The sequence below is a fragment of the Oryctolagus cuniculus genome, chromosome 5 (genome assembly GCF_964237555.1).
Source record: "Oryctolagus cuniculus chromosome 5, mOryCun1.1, whole genome shotgun sequence".
Lineage (NCBI taxonomy): Eukaryota > Metazoa > Chordata > Mammalia > Lagomorpha > Leporidae > Oryctolagus > Oryctolagus cuniculus.
Genome location: NC_091436.1, coordinates 39,665,566 through 39,686,364, shown reverse-complemented (window position 1 = coordinate 39,686,364; position 20,799 = coordinate 39,665,566). Strand labels below are relative to the sequence as shown.

The 20,799-nt window shown below is 40.9% G+C and overlaps 1 protein-coding gene across 4 annotated transcripts in view; it reads right to left on the bottom strand.

Annotated features, from left to right (window-relative positions):
- Positions 1–20,799, bottom strand: part of ARHGAP18 (Rho GTPase activating protein 18) — a 189,855-nt gene that overhangs the window by 11,082 nt on the left and 157,974 nt on the right. For all 4 annotated transcript variants that reach the window (XM_070073608.1, XM_002714727.5, XM_070073610.1 and 1 more), the window contains exons 10-12: positions 20,092–20,174; positions 15,980–16,186; positions 13,139–13,279 (exon numbers count right to left, since the gene is read on the bottom strand). In XM_070073608.1, coding sequence (XP_069929709.1) covers positions 13,139–13,279; positions 15,980–16,186; positions 20,092–20,174 — 431 coding nt within the window. The remainder of the gene's footprint in view (positions 1–13,138; positions 13,280–15,979; positions 16,187–20,091; positions 20,175–20,799) is intronic.

The window sequence follows — 20,799 nt, the reverse complement described above, 5'->3', positions numbered from 1 at the left end:
TGGCTCTGACAGCGTTAATGTTCCAGTGAAAACTGGAATGGTAACATCGAACGCATTGAGACTGCTTCAAAACTTCAATCCACCTTGGCCACTCAGCAAGGGCAACAAATATTAGTCTTGTATTCTGTTAGAGGAGATGATGATGATGGTGATGGTGATGATGGTGATAATGACGTGGAGGGCCCTAAATGGGCTAGGTCTTGAAGATGGCCAAATACTTTATGGCGAGACTGAAAGTTAGGAGATTTTGGTCACATAATGGTGTCAAATAATCTTATAAAAATGTTTTGTTGGGTGACAATAATTGTGATAAAAATTGCTTGCATAATTAAGTCTTCCCCAGCCCTAGAATACCAGAAAGGCAGGCAAATCCAGGATGACATATGAAGTGAGATGATATGATTAAGTTTTTATATATGGAAGGGCCACAATGAACAAGCTACAATACCAAAATGAACCAGAAAAATACTATATTACCATAGAGAGTTCAGAGACAAGGTGGCCTCCCATATTTGACCACCTGTATTAAAAAGATCAGTCAATATTCACTACATCCACCCCTGCTTTCCTGTCTTCGTGTAGGTTCCAAGCACTCTGAAACACCCCTCTGCTGTCCTTATTTCAAGACCTTGCTCAACCATCTCAAGCTTCATGGAACCTTCCCCTTCCGTGATTCAGAGGATCAAAATGAATCTCCCCCTCTACGGAACTCCCCATGGGATCTCCTTTATGATGAGGACCCCAATATACAACACCCATGTGCTAGTTACAGGCCACATATCCAAGTACATGAGTGTCCACCCATCAGTGTCTGATTAACTGAATGGCTCAAACATATTTGCCACTAAAAATGACACAATGATGATAGTAAAGTTTCTGCAGAATAAAGTATACCAATGTATACTTCCTTAATGGTAGAAAAAAAGAGAAAGACACAAGTCAAATTGCCTCCCCCATGACTAAGACAAGACAGAATGGAGGGAAGGAATTCCAGAGGCTACAAGAGATAACTCTGTCATTTACTCCTGCAGGGAGCCAAGGTGAAAAGCCAGTGTTACCAACATTAACATACACCTGGTTGGAAGAATTTCGCATCTTTTTCCCCTCCAAGACCTGCTAGGAAAAGCTGAAGACCTTCTGAAATATGACCACAAGACTATGCTCTGAGTACATGGATTGCAGTTGGGGAAAACACAGCTATGCTGCCTCATAAACTAGAAAAGTGTGTTTATTGAGGTGTCAGGGCTAGTAGGAGATGACTACATCTGAAACAAGAATTCACAGTCTTTTTTATAGTTAAGCATTTGAAAGGAAGAGTTTTAGGTATCAATTTCTAGGAGCATTTGAGAGTTTTCCCATATATGAGGTACCTGAAAGATTTTGTTGAAAAATGGAATTAACAGATAAACTTAGGGGCCAGTGTTGTGGCACAGTGGGTTAAAGCCCCAACCTGCAGTGCCGGCATCCTATATGGGCACCAGTTCCAGTCCCGGCTGCTCCATTTCCGATCCAGCTCACTGCTAATGCACCTGGGAAAGCAATAGAGGATGGTGCAAGTGCTTGGGCCCCCGCACCCATATGGGAGACCCAGAAGAAGCTCCTGGCTGCTGGCTTCCACCTGGCCCAACCCTGGTTGTTATGGCCATTTAGGGAGTGAACCATGGATGGAAGATCTTTCTCACTCTGTCTCTACCTCGCTGTGTAACTGCCTTTCAAATAAATAAAATAAATCTTAAAAAAAGATAAATTTAGGGGTGTGCATTTGGTGCAGTCCTGGCTATTTTGCTTCTGATCTGGCTTCTTGCTAATGTGCAGGTGATGGCTAAAGGACCTGGGTCTCTGCTACCCACATTGAGACCTGGATTACATTCCAGGCTCCTGAATACAGCCTGGTCATTTGGTGTGTGTGTGTGTGTGTGTGTGTGTGTGTGTATGCATGTGTGTATCTGTCTCTCCGTATTTCAAAATAAATAATTTTTAATTATATAAAGTGAACAAACTTCACCTATTTCATATATAGATTCATTTTCAATAGATAAATTTCAGTGTAAACACATAGTTTTTCATAATAGACATTTTTATGAACTTTTGGATGACCTTTCTGTGCACAGAATTCAAGGCTTTTTTGTTCCAAAATAAATATATCTTTTAATTCCATTTTTTCCATGAAATAACCTTATACATGTCACACTGTCTACCATGCAGGCCATACTATAGGGCATCGGGGCTGGCTTTTACCAGTATGGGGAGTGGCCTGGGTACTCTTCCACTGGTTCTTTCTAGCTGTGAAATAAGACATTTCCACTTTCCCTTCCCTCAATGAGCAAGGGGAGTCCAGGCCAACTCAGATTCGGTATTAACCCTTCCCAGACAACACTGTGAAGAAATCGATTCATGTCACAGGGAACTGAAATATGCATTCTCGTGAAAAGCCTTTGATTAGGCCAATAAATGCACCTGACACCCTTCTACACTGATGGGCCATGCTTCCTGACAACTGGACAACCTGATTCTAGTGGAGTATGAGTATGTGTGCGTGCGCGCGTGTGTGTCTCAGAAATAGGGACAATTCTCATCTCTTTCTGCGAGAATACATCCCATCTAAATTCTCACAACATAGACACTGAGAATCTAACTCCATAAAAATTTACTGTGCCCTGGGGGCTGGCACTGTGGTGTAGTGGGTTAACGCTCTGGCCTGACGTACTGGCATCCCATATGTATGTTGGTTCTAGTCCAGGCCGCTCCACTTCTGAGCCAGCTCTCTGCTATGCCCTGGGAAAGCAGTAGAAGATGGCTCAAGTCCCTGCACCCACGTGGGAGACCCAGAAGAGGTTCCTGGCTTCGGATCAGCACAGCTTCAATCGTTTCGGCCAACTGGGGAGTGAACCATCAGATGGAAGACCCCTCTCTTGCTCTCTCTGCCTCTCCTTCTCTCTCTGTGTAACTCTGACTTTCAAATAAATAAATATTTTTTTAAAAAAATCTCCTGTGCCCTTTGCCTTTGCAGAAGAAATGGGCTTGGCCAGCAGATAGAAGGGTAATGCTGAGAAGTTTACAACTTGTTTCTAGGAGGTTGTTTTTTAGTGGATAACTTGACAAAGGAGACCAAATGATATTTACACAAGGATGATAAACCATCCGTGCCAAAGCGCTTGCTTAAATGGTGTATGACAACCACTACTAAGTTCCAGAATCACATTGTATCAAATACAAAAGCTATTAGTAGACTAATTACATTGAGCCAAGCTCTGAAAAGACATGGCATGCCTGATCATTAAGCCAAACAGTCTGCTCTTAACTTAAGCCATAAAAATGGCTGAATCCATGCACAGTATAATTTTCCTTAATTTATATTTCTTCTCCTAACACCTGTGATTTTGTCCCCTACTTTTTTGAAGGGGAAGAAGATGTATCTGTGAACCTAAGTTATGTGATACATAGGAGGATTTAAAGGGCGGAATTTCACTAACATAGCCATAAAGTTTGTCACAAATAATTTCACAACTTAAAACAAGGTAAATTTCTTCTGTAAGCAAAAATGATTGCAAATGAGAAAATGATTTCATTTGGTCTTCACATACTTTCCATATTGAACTAATGTATAGTTTTAAAAATATGATTTTGCTTCCTATTTGGTTAAAGAAAGATTTTATTATTTTTTCAGAATGTGTAAACACCCTATTGCTCATATTTTTGCACTCTAATGATTAGAAATTAATGTCAGACCTTTAGAAGAGACATTAATTTCTTCTTCATTAAAAGCTAATTTAAATGTAAAGCTGACATTTTTAATGCTACAGAAAAACCCTTTTTATCTTCAAAAGGGCAAATTGGAAGAATAGCTTTCTCAAAAAGAAAGTCTGATATAACATATTTTAGAAAATTAAACAAGGACATTTTAGCAAGGTATCTTAAACTAAAATTATGGCATATTCATCACCCTAGTCTGAACTGACAATACCAGGAACTGGTGAGAGAGAAGAAATTCTCTACTATCTTGAACTGCCTATGTTCTGATTATAATTGGCTCTTTGTTATCCAAATGCCTCAAACCTTTATCCAAGTTAGAGATTCAGAGAATTTTAATGAAGGACCTTAAATAACTTCCATAGTTAATAAGCATTTAATCTCCAATGAAATAAGTTCTGATATATTTCTCTTTTAATATGGTATTTTTATGCACTATAAAAAAATTCAAGAGAATGTCATAAAAAGAAACAAGATTTTGTGCTTGATATTGTAATTTGATTTTCCACATGGGTCCCCAAGTAAATCCAGAGACTGTTTCCAGACCTAAAACAGATGCTGAAAACAATACCTGTGACAATGCTGTGGCCCGAGTGCTGTTAAATGAAACCAGAGATGGAATTCTAATAGAGCTGTGATTACAGGCATGCAAGCCAGGCCGCAAATAACCCAGAGTCTCGACTGCACCACTACCAGCTCCATGGTCCTTCTGGTTGTGGCAACAGCAGATTTCTTTTTTGTGTCCAAAGCCCCAAACATTAGAATGGTGTAAGAGCATTCTGGCAAGTCCCCTGCACTCTCTAGAACTTGAGTTCCTCTCTTGTGAATTCAGGCTGTGTCACTGGGTCATAGCAAGTTAACACAAAAGTTAACCATGTAAGAGGGATCTTTTGCTTCGTTCACCAGTTAGGTCAGACATGGTGAGTAGCGTGGCTTATGTCATAGAATTTGAACCTTGCTCTGATAAAGGTACAGCTCCCATTGGAGGTGAGCTTGACAGGAAGAAGAAAGATGATTCAAATCTAAGTTCCCAATAGACCTAGAAGCCTGAGAGAGTCAGCGATTTGCAAACAAAGGTTCATCACAGTTGCTCTTACATCCTTGTAAGGCACAGCAATCTAAGATAATCATGAGTGAAATGATGGGATACCAGTGATTTCCTTAAAAATACAAGTCTTTAAAGAAAAAGCATTGGTCTGGGGAACAATATGGAACAAGACCAAAAAAATGTGTCTGTCTGTTGGTGAAGGAACGGGTGGAATTCATGTAGTACTGTTTCTACTTTTGCGTGCATAAGAAAAAATTCCATGAAAAAATGCAATGTACGTGCACACCACAGACACCAATCTGGAGAGGAAGGGAGTGTAATTACCCTACAGTTTTTATGTGACACAGTCTCATGACCCAATCTGAGAGATTCATGACTTAATGGGTCCAAGGAGTGATCTAGTCATAATTTTTGTTTTGTTTTTAAATAATGCAACACGAAAAATGTTTTAGTGCAAATTTCTGGTTCAGTACCATTAATCTGGTCCTACCGTAACATTTTATGAGAGAGACTGAAGAGTGTAACATTTGATGCAGTGGTTAAGATGCTGCTTGGGACGCTCACAGCCTGGACTGGAGTGCCTGCGCCCAAGTCTCAGCCTCTCTGCTTGCACTAGAGCTCCTGCTAACGTGCACCCTGCAGGGCAGATGATGACTCAAGTACTTGGGCCATTGCTACCCATGTGGAAGATCTGGCTGAATCCCTGGCTTTGGCCTGATCTCACCCTGGCTTCTGTAGGCATTTGAAGAGTGAACCAGTGCATGGAAGATTTCTCTTTCTTTCTCTGACACTTGGTATTTCAAGTAAAATGAAAAATAAACAAGTGAATTAGTTTTAAAAATTAGACAGATTTACTTTTAAAAAGATAGAAACTGAATACCAGAGAAAAAATGAATTGTGACACTCATCAGCAATGGAATTAGAGCTATATCCTTGGGGCTGGCGCTGTGGTGAAGCAGGTTAAAGCCCTGGCCTACAGTGCCAGCACCCCACATGGGCGTTAGTTCAAGTCTCAGGGGCTCCATTTCTGATCCAGCTCCCTGCTAATGTGCCCAGAAAAGCAGCAGAGAATGGTCCAAGTCCTTGGGTCCCTTGAACCCATGTAGGAGACCTGGAAGAAGCTCCTGGTTTCGGATCAGCTCAGCTCCAGACATTGCGGCCATTTGAGGAATGAACCAACATTTGAGGAATGAATCAACCTCTCTCTCTGTTTCTACCTCTCTCTGTGTAACTCTTTCAAATAAATAAAATAAATCTTAAAAAAAAAAAAAAGCTATATCCTCAAGTCCCTAAAGTTATATGACTTCTGGTGTCTGTGTGTGTGTGTGTGTGTGTGTGTGAGAGAGAGAGAGAGAGAGAGAGAGAGAGAGAGAGAGAGAGAATTAAACCCAACAATAACTTTAAGAGTATCAGTAAATGCTTATTTTAATGGTCTACAATTTTATTATTTTTCCTAAATTGTTTCTTTCTGCTATAATTAACACGAGACTTGCTAGTATTTAAGAGTATCTACATTTGTTCCAAACAATTAATACACTGTAGTCATTAAAAACATTTGCCTTATTAGGTAAATTGAGTGTGTCTTACAACCTGATTCAAACTGATAATTTGCCAAGTCAAGCATGCTTTAATAATGTGAATGCCCAACCATATATTGTTAGCTTCAATAGCTTACAAAATGTTTTTTTAAAAATCACCTTGATGAATTTCCACAATCTCTTTCACTCTCTAACCCATGACAATCTGGCTTCTCCTATCAATAGTCACTGACAATGCTTTAGAGACAGCCATAACTGACTTTCAAATGCAAACTCCAGTAGCCTTTTATCCAGCCTTACCCTTACTCAACCTGTCTGCAGCATTGGGTACCACTCACCCAGCTCTGCCTGCCTGGACTATACATTCTTCAACTTTCTCTTATCTCCTATTATTTCTTAGCCTTTTTATCAGTTGTTCTTCAATGACCCATCACTTAACTACTGGAGCCCCCAGAGATCTGTCTTTGCTTTTTCATTTTTTTACTCCATAAATCTACTTTGTATAACAAGAACCAAACTAGGGTTTCAACTACTATCTCCACGTGAATGCCATGAGTATACCTGCAGCCCCAGAGACTGATTTAAGCTTTCAGGCTCAGGTAGCCAACTCTCACAGAGGTATGTCAACCCAAAATGTCAAAAACTGACTCTTCCATTTCTAGTCTATTTTGCTTGATGCTTCATCATGATAGTAAAGTTATCCCAGGCAAAAATCACATAGCTCATGTATTATGGCTATCCTTCCATGTTCACAAATACTTTCACAATACAAATATGCCATACAATAGTTAACTAGCCACCTCTATTCTTTTGGATTTCTAATTTTGACCAGTCTAAAGAAAATGACATTCCTCAGATCCATTCAGTATCTGTATTTTGTGGGCTCTACTGGCTCACATTCTAAACTATCTCCTTTCCCAAATGGGCCTTGTTTCTAACCAGGACTGGTTTCTTTCTCTTAAAAAAAAAAAAGATTTATTTTATATATTTGACAGGCAGAGTGATAGAAAGAGAAGGAGAGAGCACTAGTGAGCAAGTGAACAAGCAAATAATCTTCCATCCATTGGTTCACCTCTCAGACAGCCACAATGGGGCCAGGGCTGGGCCAGGACTGAGCCAGGCCAAAGCCAGGAGCTGGGAACTCCATCTGGGTCTCCCATATGGGTGACAGGGACCCCAGCACTTGGGTCATCTTCTGCTGCTTTCCCTAGCATATAAGCAGGGAGCTGAATCAGAAGCAGAGCAGCAGGACTTGCACCTGCATCGCAGGCAATGGCTTAACCCACTGTGCCACAATACCACCCCAGAGCTGTTTTAAAAGCTACTCATAAAATATATTTTCTAACAGTAGTTATCATTTTTGTATACTACACATAAGCCCAAGATTTGGACATATATACCTTCCTTAAAATTTTTCTGTAATTTGTGGAAAAACTGAAGATAAAGTAAAGAGTCCATGGATTAAAAATTTCATAGATTTGGTTTCAAAATGTAGTTCTACCACTGTCTACCTAGAGAGTTTTAAGTGTGTAATTTAAGATTGCCTCATGGGGCTGGCTTTGTGGTGCAGCAGGTTAAGCCGCTGGTTGCAATACTGGCCCCCATGCATGCATGCCAGTTCCAGTCCTAGGTGCTCCATTTCTGATCCAACTCCTTGCTAATGTGCCTGGGAAAGCAGTGGAAAGTGGCCCAATTGCTTGGGCTCCTGCCATTCACGTGGGAGATCTAAATGAAGTTCTAGGCTCCTGACTTTAGCATGGTCCAGCCCTGGTTGTAATGGACATTTGAAGAGCAAAGCAATGCATGGAAAGTTTCTCTCTCCTTCTCTCTTTCTCTCTCTCTCTCTCCTCTCTCTCTTTCTAACTTTGCCTTTCACATAGGTGAAAATAGATAACATTTTAAAATAAAATAGAACTTCAAAATAAATAAATAAATAAATAAATAAAATGCAACTTAATCATGGAACTCCTAAGGTCATATAATCTTTCAGCAATTCCCTATTGTATATCACAATCTTCAAAAAATACAGGAAGAATTCGTATTATGAAAAAACTATGAATGGATTTCAAAATTTTATACCAAAATAAGCATCTCTTTTTTAAAAAAAAAATATTTGTTTATTTATCTGAAAGGCAGGATGACACAGAGATATGGAGAGAAAACTTCCATCCTTTAATTCATTCCCCAAGGCCCACAACAGCCAGGGCTGGGCCAGGCTGGAGCCAGGAGCCTGGAACTCCATCCAGGTCTCCCACGTGGGTAACAGGTGCCTAGAAATTGAGCCATCACCTGCTACCGCCAGAATGCATGAGCAGAGGGTGGATCAAAAGCAGAGTAGCCAGGACCCACCCAGGCATGCAAGTGTCCCAAGCAGCAGCTGAACTTGCTGCACCACAATGCCCAGGCCAGCTTTTAGTTCTATTGTCCACATATGTTTTGAAGTTCTCTCAGGTCAGAATAGAAAGCCCCAAACTAGCTTTCACTCTGCCCCTGCCTTACTTTGCACCTCACTGGCCAATTAGTATTCTCCCTTCAAACATCCTTAAACACCCCCAGTTAGATGTCTAACACACAGCTCAATCTCAACAGGCCTCAATCATAATGTGCCCTATCAATTCTCTCCTTCCTGCTTCTCAGGCCCAAAACGTCTGAGCCACGTTTGACTTCTTTCTCTCTCACAATCCGCATCACTTCCATCAGGAAACCCCAATGGTTTTAACTACCATCTGATCTCTTCTGAGACTCATATCCCGGTCTGCTCCTCCATCATTTCTCACCTCAATTACAGGAACCTCCTGGTCTTCCTGTCTCTAGTTTGCTTCCCTACAAGTCTCCCCTTCACATCACAACCAAGGCATCATTTTAAAACATAGCATAGATTTTCATGCCTGTGCCCAACACCTTGCAAGAACCCTATTTCACACAGGGCAACTCTGAGTTCCCAACAATGGACTGCAGGTCTTAGGTGATCCAGCCTCAGTGCCTTGCTGACCACATTTCATGCTGTTGCTCCCCTCGCCTCTAACCACACTTCACTCCTCGCAGGCCTCAGATACCCCAAGCAAGTTGCTGCCATCGGGTCTTCCACAGCCAGACCCACAGCTCAGCCCCGCCCTCCTTCATATTTTTGCTTCACTGAATAATATCCCCATGACCACATTTAAGTCTGCAAGAGGCTCCTCCACCTCAATTCCCCTTTTCTGCTCTGTTTTGATGATTTTTTTAGAGCACTGACAACAGAATAACATGCTATGATCATTTTTTTTTATTGGAAGAATTTAAGTTGTACAAGAGCAGAGTTCTTTATTTATTATGCTCAATAATGTATTTTATGCTCTTAACAACAATGCCTGGCACACATCAAGGAACTGTTTAACAGGGGAATGAATATACACCCCAGGCAGCTTCAGGGCCTGTGTCTTTGGGCTGCATATTCAAATGATGTGAGGGGAGAGGAAAAGCAATAAGGCGGAATGAATGAGGGCTTAGGGTTTATGGCCAAATAGGTGTACCACGTTCCATGTGGAGAGGACAGCTAGTGCTTAGATGCAGGCAGCTGTTAGCCTGTGGGAAAACAAGCCCCTTCCTCTCAGGCAACAAGAGATGCCCTTAGATCTAAGTGATGCTCGCCCAGGAATTGGCGTTCGGCCCAGCAGCTGGGCAAGCCCAAGTCCCGTGTCTGAGCAGCTGAGGGCAACGCTCACCTCCTGACTGCAGCTAGCTTCCTGCTGGTGTGGACCCTGAGAAGAGGTGGTGATGGCTCAAGCGAGGGGGCTCCCAAGACCTGGGGGAGACCCGGACTGCGATCCTGGCTCCAGGCTTTAGTCTGGCCCTGCCTCCGCCAATATGGGCAGCTGAGCAGTCAGCCACTGATGGGAATGTGTTCATTCTGTCTGTCTGTCTGTCTCTCTCTCTCTCACACACACACACTTTATCAGTCTCCTCATCTCTCAAGAACATAAGTATTTATTTTCAAAGAAGAAACATTAGGGGCCGGTGTGTGGAGTAGCAGGGAAAGCTGATGCCTGCAGTGCCGGCATTCCATGTGCACTGGCCCGAGTCCTGGCTGGTTAACTTCCAATCCAGCTCCCTGCTAACATGCCTGGGAAAGCAGCGGAGGATGGCTCAAGTACTTGGGCCCCTGCACCCACACGGGTGGCCCAAAAGAAGCTCCTGACTCCTGGCTTCAGCCTGGCCCAGCCCTGGCCATTGCGCCCATGTGGGGAGTGTTCTAGCAGATGGAAGCTCGCTCGCTCTCTCTCTCTCTCTCTCTCTGTAACTCTGCCTTTCAAATAAATAAATAAATCTTAAAAATAAAATAAGAAACATTCATTTTTAATATTTTTTTTTTTAAAAAGGTGGCAGGCCAAGGAGCCGGCATTGTGGTGCAGAGGTTAAGCCACCACTGTGACAGAGGTATCCATATTGAAGGCAGAGCCACTCACATGGGTGACCCAAATGAAGTTCCTGGCTTCTGGCTCAGCCTGACCCAGCATTGGCTGCTACAGCATCTGAAGAGTGATCTAGCAGCTGAGGGGTCTCTCTGTCTCTCCCCCTGCCCCCCACATCACTCCATCTTTCAAATAAGTAAATCTTAAAACAAATTTAAAAATAAAGGTGGCAGTCCAAACTTTTACATTAAATCTGTTCATTTTCAAATTATGACAATGGATGGAAGTTTACATGAAATGCTCTGATAACTTGAATGCCTTGCCACATATTCACGGTATCTTATCTTGTACTTTCACCTGCTGTTCTGTAACTGCTTTCTGTATAGTTATTATGCCTAATAAAGTGAAACCAAATCAAAGGAAAAACCCTGGAAATGGATAAAACATTTTCAGTGACAGTGGCAGGCCAAATGGATCTATGCTGTAGGCCGGGGTGCTGGGGTACTTCCAGCACAGACTAAGTGAGATCCACTGTGCACTGGGTTAGATCTCCCTCTTCCAGTGGCACCTACATGGTTTCCACATCTCAGCTAAGCTCCCCAGTGAAGCCCCTCTGATGCCTACTTCTGGTTTCAGGCTTCACCTCTGGCACCATGGAGCTCCATCCCTCAGACAGATCTACCCGGCTTCCTCATGTGTTCATCCATTTCCTGCTGCCTCTGAACACCCAGATGAAGGGGGGTCTTGGCACAGAGGAAACACTTAGCAGCATTTTCATAAGCCAGTGATTGAATTTCCCAGGAGAGAAAAAGACAACTCCAGAGTGCTAAACTTACAGCTAATCATGCTAAAACTCAGATTGAAATCTCAAGCTTTAAAGTGGTAGCACAGCTTTGCAATAGCACAAGGATAATCCTCAGACTGGCTCATGTCTAATTAGCCCAAAGTGCGAAGAAAGAAACCCAAGTTAATTACTTATCTCTAAATGACAAAATTAAATGATTTTTAAATAACTATTGAAATAAATAGTCCATCTTCAAAAACTGTTTGGATTTTTTTACTCCAGATTTATTATTTAATAGATAAAGCACAAGTGTTCCCTTAAATGGATACTGTATTTCAAAGTATCATGAAATACAAGAATACAAAGTCATGTAAAACCATGGGCACTTCAAAAAGTTCATGGAAAATAAAATTAAAAAATAAATCTGTTGGGGTGCAAAAAAATTGGAAATTCATACTTATCAAGGATCTACAAAAAGTTCATAAAAATGTGAATTACTGAAAAAAGCATGAATTTAAAAACTTTTTTGCATCAAAATAACTTATTTTAATTCAGTATTTCCATAAATTTTTGAAGTACCCTTGTGTGAATAAGCAGGGCTTTGAAGTAAAAAATATTCACCTATCTCCAATGCTAAATGTAACAAGCATTCTAAAGGGAAGCAAAAATGATATCTCTAATATCTTTTCTACTCTGAAAACAGCAAGTCCTTTCTCAATAATATAAATAAATATTATCTACAATTTCCCTTCATTAAATTTTGTTTTTAAAGACACTTAATATTGGTCTTAAAATTTTACAATTCTAAGTGATATTTTAAAGAATGAGAACTATAAACTAATTTAGAAGGAAAAAAAATTTCAAGAGAAAGAACTATTGGATCCCTAAATAGGCCACAGCAGAAAAATCACACAAAGGCTGACAATTGCATTTTCACATGATTCCACAAGATGGCAGCATGTAACTGGACAACCTCAACTGCAGTGGTTGGGCTATATTCACTTACACAGAACAATAGAAACCCGTTCATTTCAAGATCTTACTACTCTGGAGCTTTGATAACTCACCCCCTCAACGTATTTTCATGGATATTCCATTCACGTGCACCTAATTCTTAAGATATTCTCACAGTAGCTTGGAAATACTGATATTTAAATGGTAATTTCTGGAAACACTTTAATTTGCTTTGACTATAATTCTCCAAATTCTTCTCATCAAATACAGGAATTTCAAATACTTATCAAGGTCCAAGAATGAACCTATGCACAATGCAAACATTAACCTATTAGCTCTCTGGATTATTTTTCCCCATTGTACTCATGAAAAATTTTAGGAAAAAGGATCAATGGTTTATGTAGTGGATTCTTTATTCATTGTCCATCATATACTCAATGGGCAACTAGAAAGCAGTCGTGTGTGTGTGTGTGTGTGTGTGTGTGTGTGTGTGTTCCAGTTTGGTTTCTTTTGCTCCATATTAACAATCCGCTTGCCAAGTTACCAACATCTGAGTAATTGTATTGATCATGGACAAGGAGTAACGAGAATTGTGGCCTAGTAAATGTGAGAGCATGTCCCCTTTTTTGGGTTTAAACATTCACTGAAATCCACATCTTACAAATTTTCTTACATCATTTGTATTCTTCTCTTGCTTTTCATATTTTTCTCGATCATAAGCCATTTTCTTCAGCAATTTCTTCATGGCTTTTTTATCCTTTTTGTGGTTTTCAGTGTTTTGCTTCCTCACTTGGTTGACAATAAACTTGGGAATCTGCAGAGGAAAGAAATCACATGTGGGAAGGACAAGAGATACGGCACCAGTTTGAGCTGGAGAAAGTATTCTCTTTAATTCTTAAATCTCATGAGAAGTAAGCTTTTGCCTTTTTGATAAGACTATGCCACTTTCCATGCATGATTCATTAAATCTGTGAAAAGAAAGTGCAGGGTATTATCCACGTACCAGGTGTACACAGCACCCGCACAATGTAATTTACCACCCATTGTGTAAGGCTCCAAAAGAGGTTTGTGAAGTTCAAGGACGTAGCAGCCATCGCCCGTGCCAAGAGCATCAACACCGGGGGCTCCCTGAGGTGAGCAGCAATGGAGGCCGCCACTGGGGCGGTTCGCCTCTGTAGCAGCTACCTCTCCACGGCCCCTGCCCCACGGCCAGCTGGGCCGCTCAACCAGAGAAAGAAAAACTCACCGATTAACTAGAGCCAACAGCAATAAGCCAGGGAAAGCTTACCCTCAGAAACCACATTAGCAAGAACCAAAGACTTGAAGTTATCAAACGGTAACCATGTAACAATGTTGGCTTTTTAAAACTTGAGATTTAACAAATGAACATTAACTTTAAAAAAATAGTTACATTTAAACGCATTTAGATGAGATGCCTTTTATACAACATTTTTTGGCCCCCAAAGAATTCACAGCCAGTGTTGTGGCACAGTGGGTAAAGCCACCGCCTGCAATGCTGGCATCCTCTATGGGTTCATAGAGGATGTTCAATCCCAGCTGCTCCACTTCCAGTCCAGTTCTCGGAAAACGGGCCTGGGAAACCAGTAGAAGATGGCCCAGGTACTCAGGCTCCTGCACCCACATGGGAGCCCTGGAAGTAGCTCCTGGCTTCAGCCTGGCCCAGTCCTGGCCTATACGCCCATTTGGGGAGTAAACCAGCAGATGGAAGACCTAGCTCGCTCTCTCTCTGTAAATTTGCCTTTCAACTAAATAAAAACAAATCTTCAATTAAAAATAATTTGATTAACTTTAAAAGATATTTTTAAAAAAATTTTAAAGAGATTTCAGAATCTAGATATCATCCCTGGAGTAAGAGTGAAATATTCAACATCACGACTTTACTTGGAAGTTCTTCAGTACTTTTGTCCCAATTGCATATATAATACCTCTCTCAAAACTTATCAATTTCACTGGAAAGTGGGGCCTTACTCAACTAAGTTTCTCTGTTCATCACCATGTTGTCCTGATTCTCTGTCAAAACACAAGCTCAGGGGTAAGTATTTGGAATAATGGCTAAGAGTCTGCTTAGGACACCACACCCCACACTGGAGTGATAGGTTCAAGTCTGCCTTCCTGCTGAAGAGCAGCCCAGGAGGTAGCAGGCGGTGGCTCCAGTGCTTGGGTTTTGGCTTTCTTGTTTCTTCATGGGAGATCTACACTGGGTTCTGGGCTTCTTGGCGCTGGCCTAGCCTGGGCCAGCATGGGCTTGACTGATGCAGGCATGTGGGGAGCGAACCAGTAAATGGAAGACTGATCTCTCTCTCTCTCCTCCCCAATTTTTTTTCTTTCTCTTTGTGTTTTGACCTTTCAAATAAAATAAAAAGCAAAGCAAAACAAAGCCTCCATTCAGACTAAGGATAACACAGGGACATCCTCTGCAATCAGAATTCAACATCCTTAAGTAAAACTCGAGGAGAAGTAACTGAGTGCTCTGAGATCAAGATGGAAAGACGACAGGCTCCATACTGGGAGAAGGGCGATCAGGCAGAATAAAGAAGAAGTGATTGCTAAAGGGAATGTTTTCTTGGTATAATTTCTTGATTTTAAAATAGAAATTTGTAGGGCAGAGGCCAATGCTGTGGCACAGCAGGTTAAGGCCCTGGCCTGAGGTGCCAGCATCCCATGTGGGTACTGGTTCTAGTCCCAGCTGCTCCTCTTCTGATCCAGCTCTCTGCTGTGGCCTGGGAGAGCAGTAGAGGATGGCCCCAAGTCCTTGGGCCCCTGTACCCACGTGGGAGACCCAGAAGAAGCTCCTGACTCTTGGCTTCAGATCGGCGCAGCTCCAGCCATTGTGGCCATCTGGGGAGTGGACTGGCGGATAGGAGACCTCTCTCTCTCTGTCTCTACCTCTCTCTGTAACTCTTTCAAGTAAATAAAATAAATCTTAAAAAAAAAAAAAAAAGAAATTCGCAGGGGGTATTTGGATGCAGCATCCCATATCAGGGTGCTGGCTCTACTGCTGGCCACTCTGCTTCCAATTCAGCTTCCTGTGAAAGCACCCTGAGAGACAACAGATGATGGCCCCAGGGCTTGGGCCCCTTTCTCCCAAGCATGAGACACAGATGGAGTTCTAGGTTCTTGGTTTTAGCTTGGTCCAGACCTGGTTGTTGCAAGCATTTGGAAAATGAACCAGCAGATGAAACACCTCTCTCTCTCTTTCTCTCTCAAGTCAATGAAAATAAAAAACTTGAAATAGACATTAAAAACTGAGTAAGACATAAAAAAAATAGAAATCAGAGAGCCCCCCTCACGTAGGTGAATAGAACACCTTCAATACTTTCTGTACTCAAAATTTTCTGTAAAGCTGGTGACAAAGATACAATACAATCTTTTAACCATTAAGAATAAAGCACACTTTCTATATCACCTTTATAAAATTATCTTCAAAACTGCTATATGCAATCATGACAGGAAATTACATGGCCATTAACAGAGCTTAAAAACATATACTTACTGTCCACAGAAGTTTCTGATACTTAATCAATAAGTGCATGACATTCGCTGTCCCAGCTGCCATTACAAATTCTCGCTGTTCACTGGGCTTCAAACCCAACGCATGACACATAAAGAGATTTGGGGCCATGACCATAGCTACATTCATGACTGTCATCTTATTCTTCTCCTTGTTATCTACGACTCTTTGGAGAAATTCAAGCAGGCCCTGCAATAGAGATGATTCTTTGAGATTTGTCTCATACATGAAGAGATAAGAGCATGCAACCTACAGGGTTTTTATGTCCTTTAACGAGTAAGTTGTGCATAAACCCAGGGAGCTGGCCACATCCATCAAAGAATCCCCATTTGGTTGATCCTTTGAGATGGCACATTGCTGCTACGAAGGATGACGGCACTGGAAACAGACGCAGCAACAGGGAGCAGGGAGAGGAGAAGGAACACGTGACTTCTCTGACCTCCCGAAACCAAGGACCACTGGAAAGGAATTTCAAATGTCATAGAAACATTCGCTTGTTTTGGAAAGTCCTGTCCTTTTAGAGATTAAAATGCGAATCTCTTAAAAAGGCTCATTCACCCTCAGTTTCATTTGCTTTAAGGCATTCATTAGCTGGTGGACATAGCACCTACAAAAAAATGAGGATCAGAGTTTTTTGAAACTAAATGACAGGACAAATGAAAAGGAACTTCTTACAAGAGCAAGCTAGGTTACAGTCAGCTTGATACTGCCCAATTACAACACATACAGCAGAAGCCATCCTCTGAGCCTAGCCTTGGAGCCACAAGCAGCTCAGGTCACCCTGCTCTGAGAGGACTTCAGATGACAAAGTATTCCCTTGCTTTCTTCAATTATTTTGCTCTACAGTATTAGTACCAATCACTGCCCAGGTACCCAGTGTTCTCTGTTGGCGAGGCAGTGTGACCCATCATGTCACTGTATCTCCTTACTGGAGATAGGTAATTCTTGCAATGAGATAGATAATAACTGTAATTAGCCCCATTTTATAGGGGAGGAAAACAAGTTTTAGAGAATGTAAATCAGTTCATGGAGACCGTCCATCCAGCAAATGGTGGAGGGGGAATTTAATTGCAGGTGTCTTTTTTTTTATTTCTGAAATCTTAACGACTCATGGTATCTTGTTTCCACGTTTAGCCTAAAATCCCGACCTGAAGAGGTCGAATAGACTACACTGACATGGAAAAGCAGAAACAGAACAACAACAACCAGTGTCTGTCTTTTGCAGGATTTCCGGGAGAGAAAAAAAAATCCTCGAAGCACCAAGATGCTGATCTTTAGTCAAGTTCAGCTGCTGTACAGACCTCCAACATGTGAAGCAAACTCAAGCCAGAGCCTTCGCATCTACCAGTGAGATTTATACATGCAATTTCTGGTCCAGTGTTGAGAAAGTTAAATTGTAATTCAAGCATAAGTTTATATAGCAACAGCACGTTCTCAAATGAGGACAAAAGATTAATTGGTGACGTTTAGAAAAAATATTTAATTTTGCTCCACAGAGACCAGAATAATTGTTCAGGGACCAGGGTATCTCTTTCGTTACAAGCATAAATTAAAGAGATTAGGTAATAAACTATTTTAATTGCAGTGTGCATATGCAGTAGGTTATTCAAAGTATTACTATCAGGGTACTAGACACAGAGAAAGTAAACATAAAATTAATGAGATATTAGCCTAGCCCTTGCTGGAAGAATTGCAGTATTTTCTCTTCAGCCGAACTGGCAGAAGTGCCTCTTTTTACCAAACTATTTACTTTATCCCCAGCCTGGTATGTATGAGCATCAGTGGACTCACTGAAAACTCAAGTTGGAGTGCCAGCACAGTTACTTATTTGCTGTGAATGATCTTAGAGTAACTCCTCTTATATGTCTGCTCTTGAAAATGTCATTTGTAAAATGAGCCTGCAAGATTGAGGGAATGCAAATAACCTACTCATTACAACCACAGAAAGGATGAAGGTCAACCATGACGTTAACATGGATCGCCTCTGGATCTGTTCTAGTCAGTCTTCCCTGCTCGGGCAAGTCAAAGTGGGGGTAGGGGGGCTGCTCATTTGTCCACATGGCACAGTCATCCCAGGCAACAAATCACTCTGCCCAAGTAGCTAGCAAAGAGACACGCTACACCAGGAACGGGCATGAACATGGTGCCTCCCAATCGCGCTGTGGGCAGAACTCTTCTCTATGCAATGATTCTGTTCCCCTACATGACAGCTGAAGGAGGGGCACAGTGCTGCAGAAGCTGGGTAGCTTTGCTTTAGGCCCCCTGAACTCATACTGTGATGCATTTTCCCATTTTTTCTACAGAACTAAAGTTATTGTTGATTCCTTTGCACATGTGGCAAATTCACTACAATGCTTCTATTACTAGAATTCTTGTTTGAAACCTTCATCAAAGCTATATAATTAAGTTACTAAAGCTTAAGCAAATAAGTGAAATGACTTGTTTGCATATCCAAAATCATTTTCCTCCTTAAATATGAAATTATGCTTCCAGTAAACCCATATGCAAAAAATCAAAATAACCCTAAATTTTCAAAAATATCTTCTAAACAGATTTTTTTTTTAAAGAATATGCCTGAGACTATGAAGAAAAAGTCCAAAGATGAGTTCTAGAGCAGTCTTATAGTCTTAGCCAATAGTGATTGTAATAGACTTAAATGTTTCCTCCCTCAGCCATGTGAACTCATCTGAACATAGGTGTATTTGACATAAACCATGTGGCTTTCAACTGCCATCCTATACTGGCTCATTCAAACAAGCACATTGATGTGAGTGAGAAAAATATGCTCCTTCCTCTTCCTGGGCAGTTGATGCCCCATGTCCAGGGCATGGCTGGCAAGCAGAGGACACACCAGAAATCAGTCCCTCTTTGTCCTGGGCCATTGAGCCATGGCCTGTACACCTTACACAGATGCCTCATCACACAATGTATTAAATGTTGTCCTTTCTGGAGTTGGCTCCAGCTCAAAGACAAATTGAAACAAAAACTAATGTTGCCTCCTGAGTTATTCATTTGACAATCAGTGAAGCAGAAAGTTATTTTTTTTTTTAAACTTAGTAGAGGAACTAACTCTTTGGACATTCTCCCATGGTGGATATAATGTTTCCCCTCCAGTAATCCTTATAAGCTGGTTCAGCAAGAAAAGTTGAGGATTAACGTTCATTCAGTAGACATTAAAGAACTATCACTCATGTAGTTACAGTTCAAGGAATTTAATGAATTATGGGGAAAGTTACCTAATATTTATTAATGTTTAGTTTTGTTTAATTGACATAGTACTTTAATTTAAAAAGAAATGCAGATGGTAAAGCTATGGTACTATCCTACTTACGTAAAACAATTTTTTATGATAGTGGAAAACTAAGGTAAATACTTCTTCTAAATCCCCCATTTTTCTTTTATAAAACTTTGTTATGAAACCTGTTATAATGACTCTATCATCTTTTGCCTTTAGGGAAAGTAAATCAGTGTCAATCAATCCACTGCTTACAAAAGCCTCTGAAAACATGTATAATAAAACAGCATTCAGTCATACAAACATAAGATCAATATCATCTGCAATGTTGATCAATACTGAGAAACTCTTAGAGAAATAACTAGAATTTTGTTGGTCTATGTTTTGGCTAACAAAAGTTTCAAATCACCACTACAACTCATTTAAGATCTACTACTTGAAATTATAAAATGCAACATCTTTAGGAGCAGTGCCTTTTATAGGGCAAGCTTTAAGATTTTCATTGTAAACATTTATTTTTCACCTCAAATAAAATTTGGAAATGAAAAATTTTTAAAAAGTACTCACATCTCAATTAACCAATGTACCTCAATCATCTGTTTTGGTAGGAGAAATGTTACAGTGAAAATTAAAATATAGAAAGCAGCAAAACAAAACCTAATAATATTAATATCACAGCAACATCATTGATTAATAGAGAGTTAAAGACTTTCTGTCACCATCTGGCCTTAAAAAGAGGCCTTTCCTTTATAGATTTTATTACCATTTCAAAATAAACACCATATTGTTTTGCCACAAACAATGAAAAATTCCCATGCTTAGCTCTAAGGGATATTTAATGTCAATTGGCCCCACTGACCTTGAGTGTGTCCCTGTTTGCATCGGGCAGGAGGATGACAAGGAGGTTCAACGCCTGCAGCTGTTGCTTCCTTGAGGGCAGATCTGTGACAGAGTAAATCAATCTGAACTTTTCTTCATTGAACACGGTCCTTTCCTTGCCCCCCCCCCCCCCATTATTTGAAGAAAAGAAGTTATTTGACATAAACATTACTGTGAAATGTAAGAAAAAGTGACTGCGCAGCATGCCTCGTTGTGAGTGTGTTTGTGGGAAATCAGGAGAAGCAGCTGCTGTTCTGGCTTCCTCCGTCTCGGAATGCTTGCCTCCAACTGTGATCGTATGATGTGCAGCCTTATGTTTGCAGACACACAACACAGCGCTTTGGAAATCATTTTAACGTCTGCGTGACAACTATTACCCAATAGAAAGACCTAGAAGATTGGACCCTCCATGACATGGTAACAGGGTGCATCTCTAACAGTGAAGTTTCTTGCATTTAATGGTATTGAACAACTCATGGTAGGACTCCATTCATTCCAACAACAATATGTACAACAGAGCCCAGAATACAATAGGTGTTCAATAAATGTTTGTGGAATGAATCAGAAAACCAAGTGGTTTAATTAGTCTAGGAGATGTGTTGCTTTCAATGATACTATAATTTTCAGTGGCCCTTACTCAATTTAAGTAGTACTCAGAGATATTCGAAATCATTCCAGCATTTCTTTT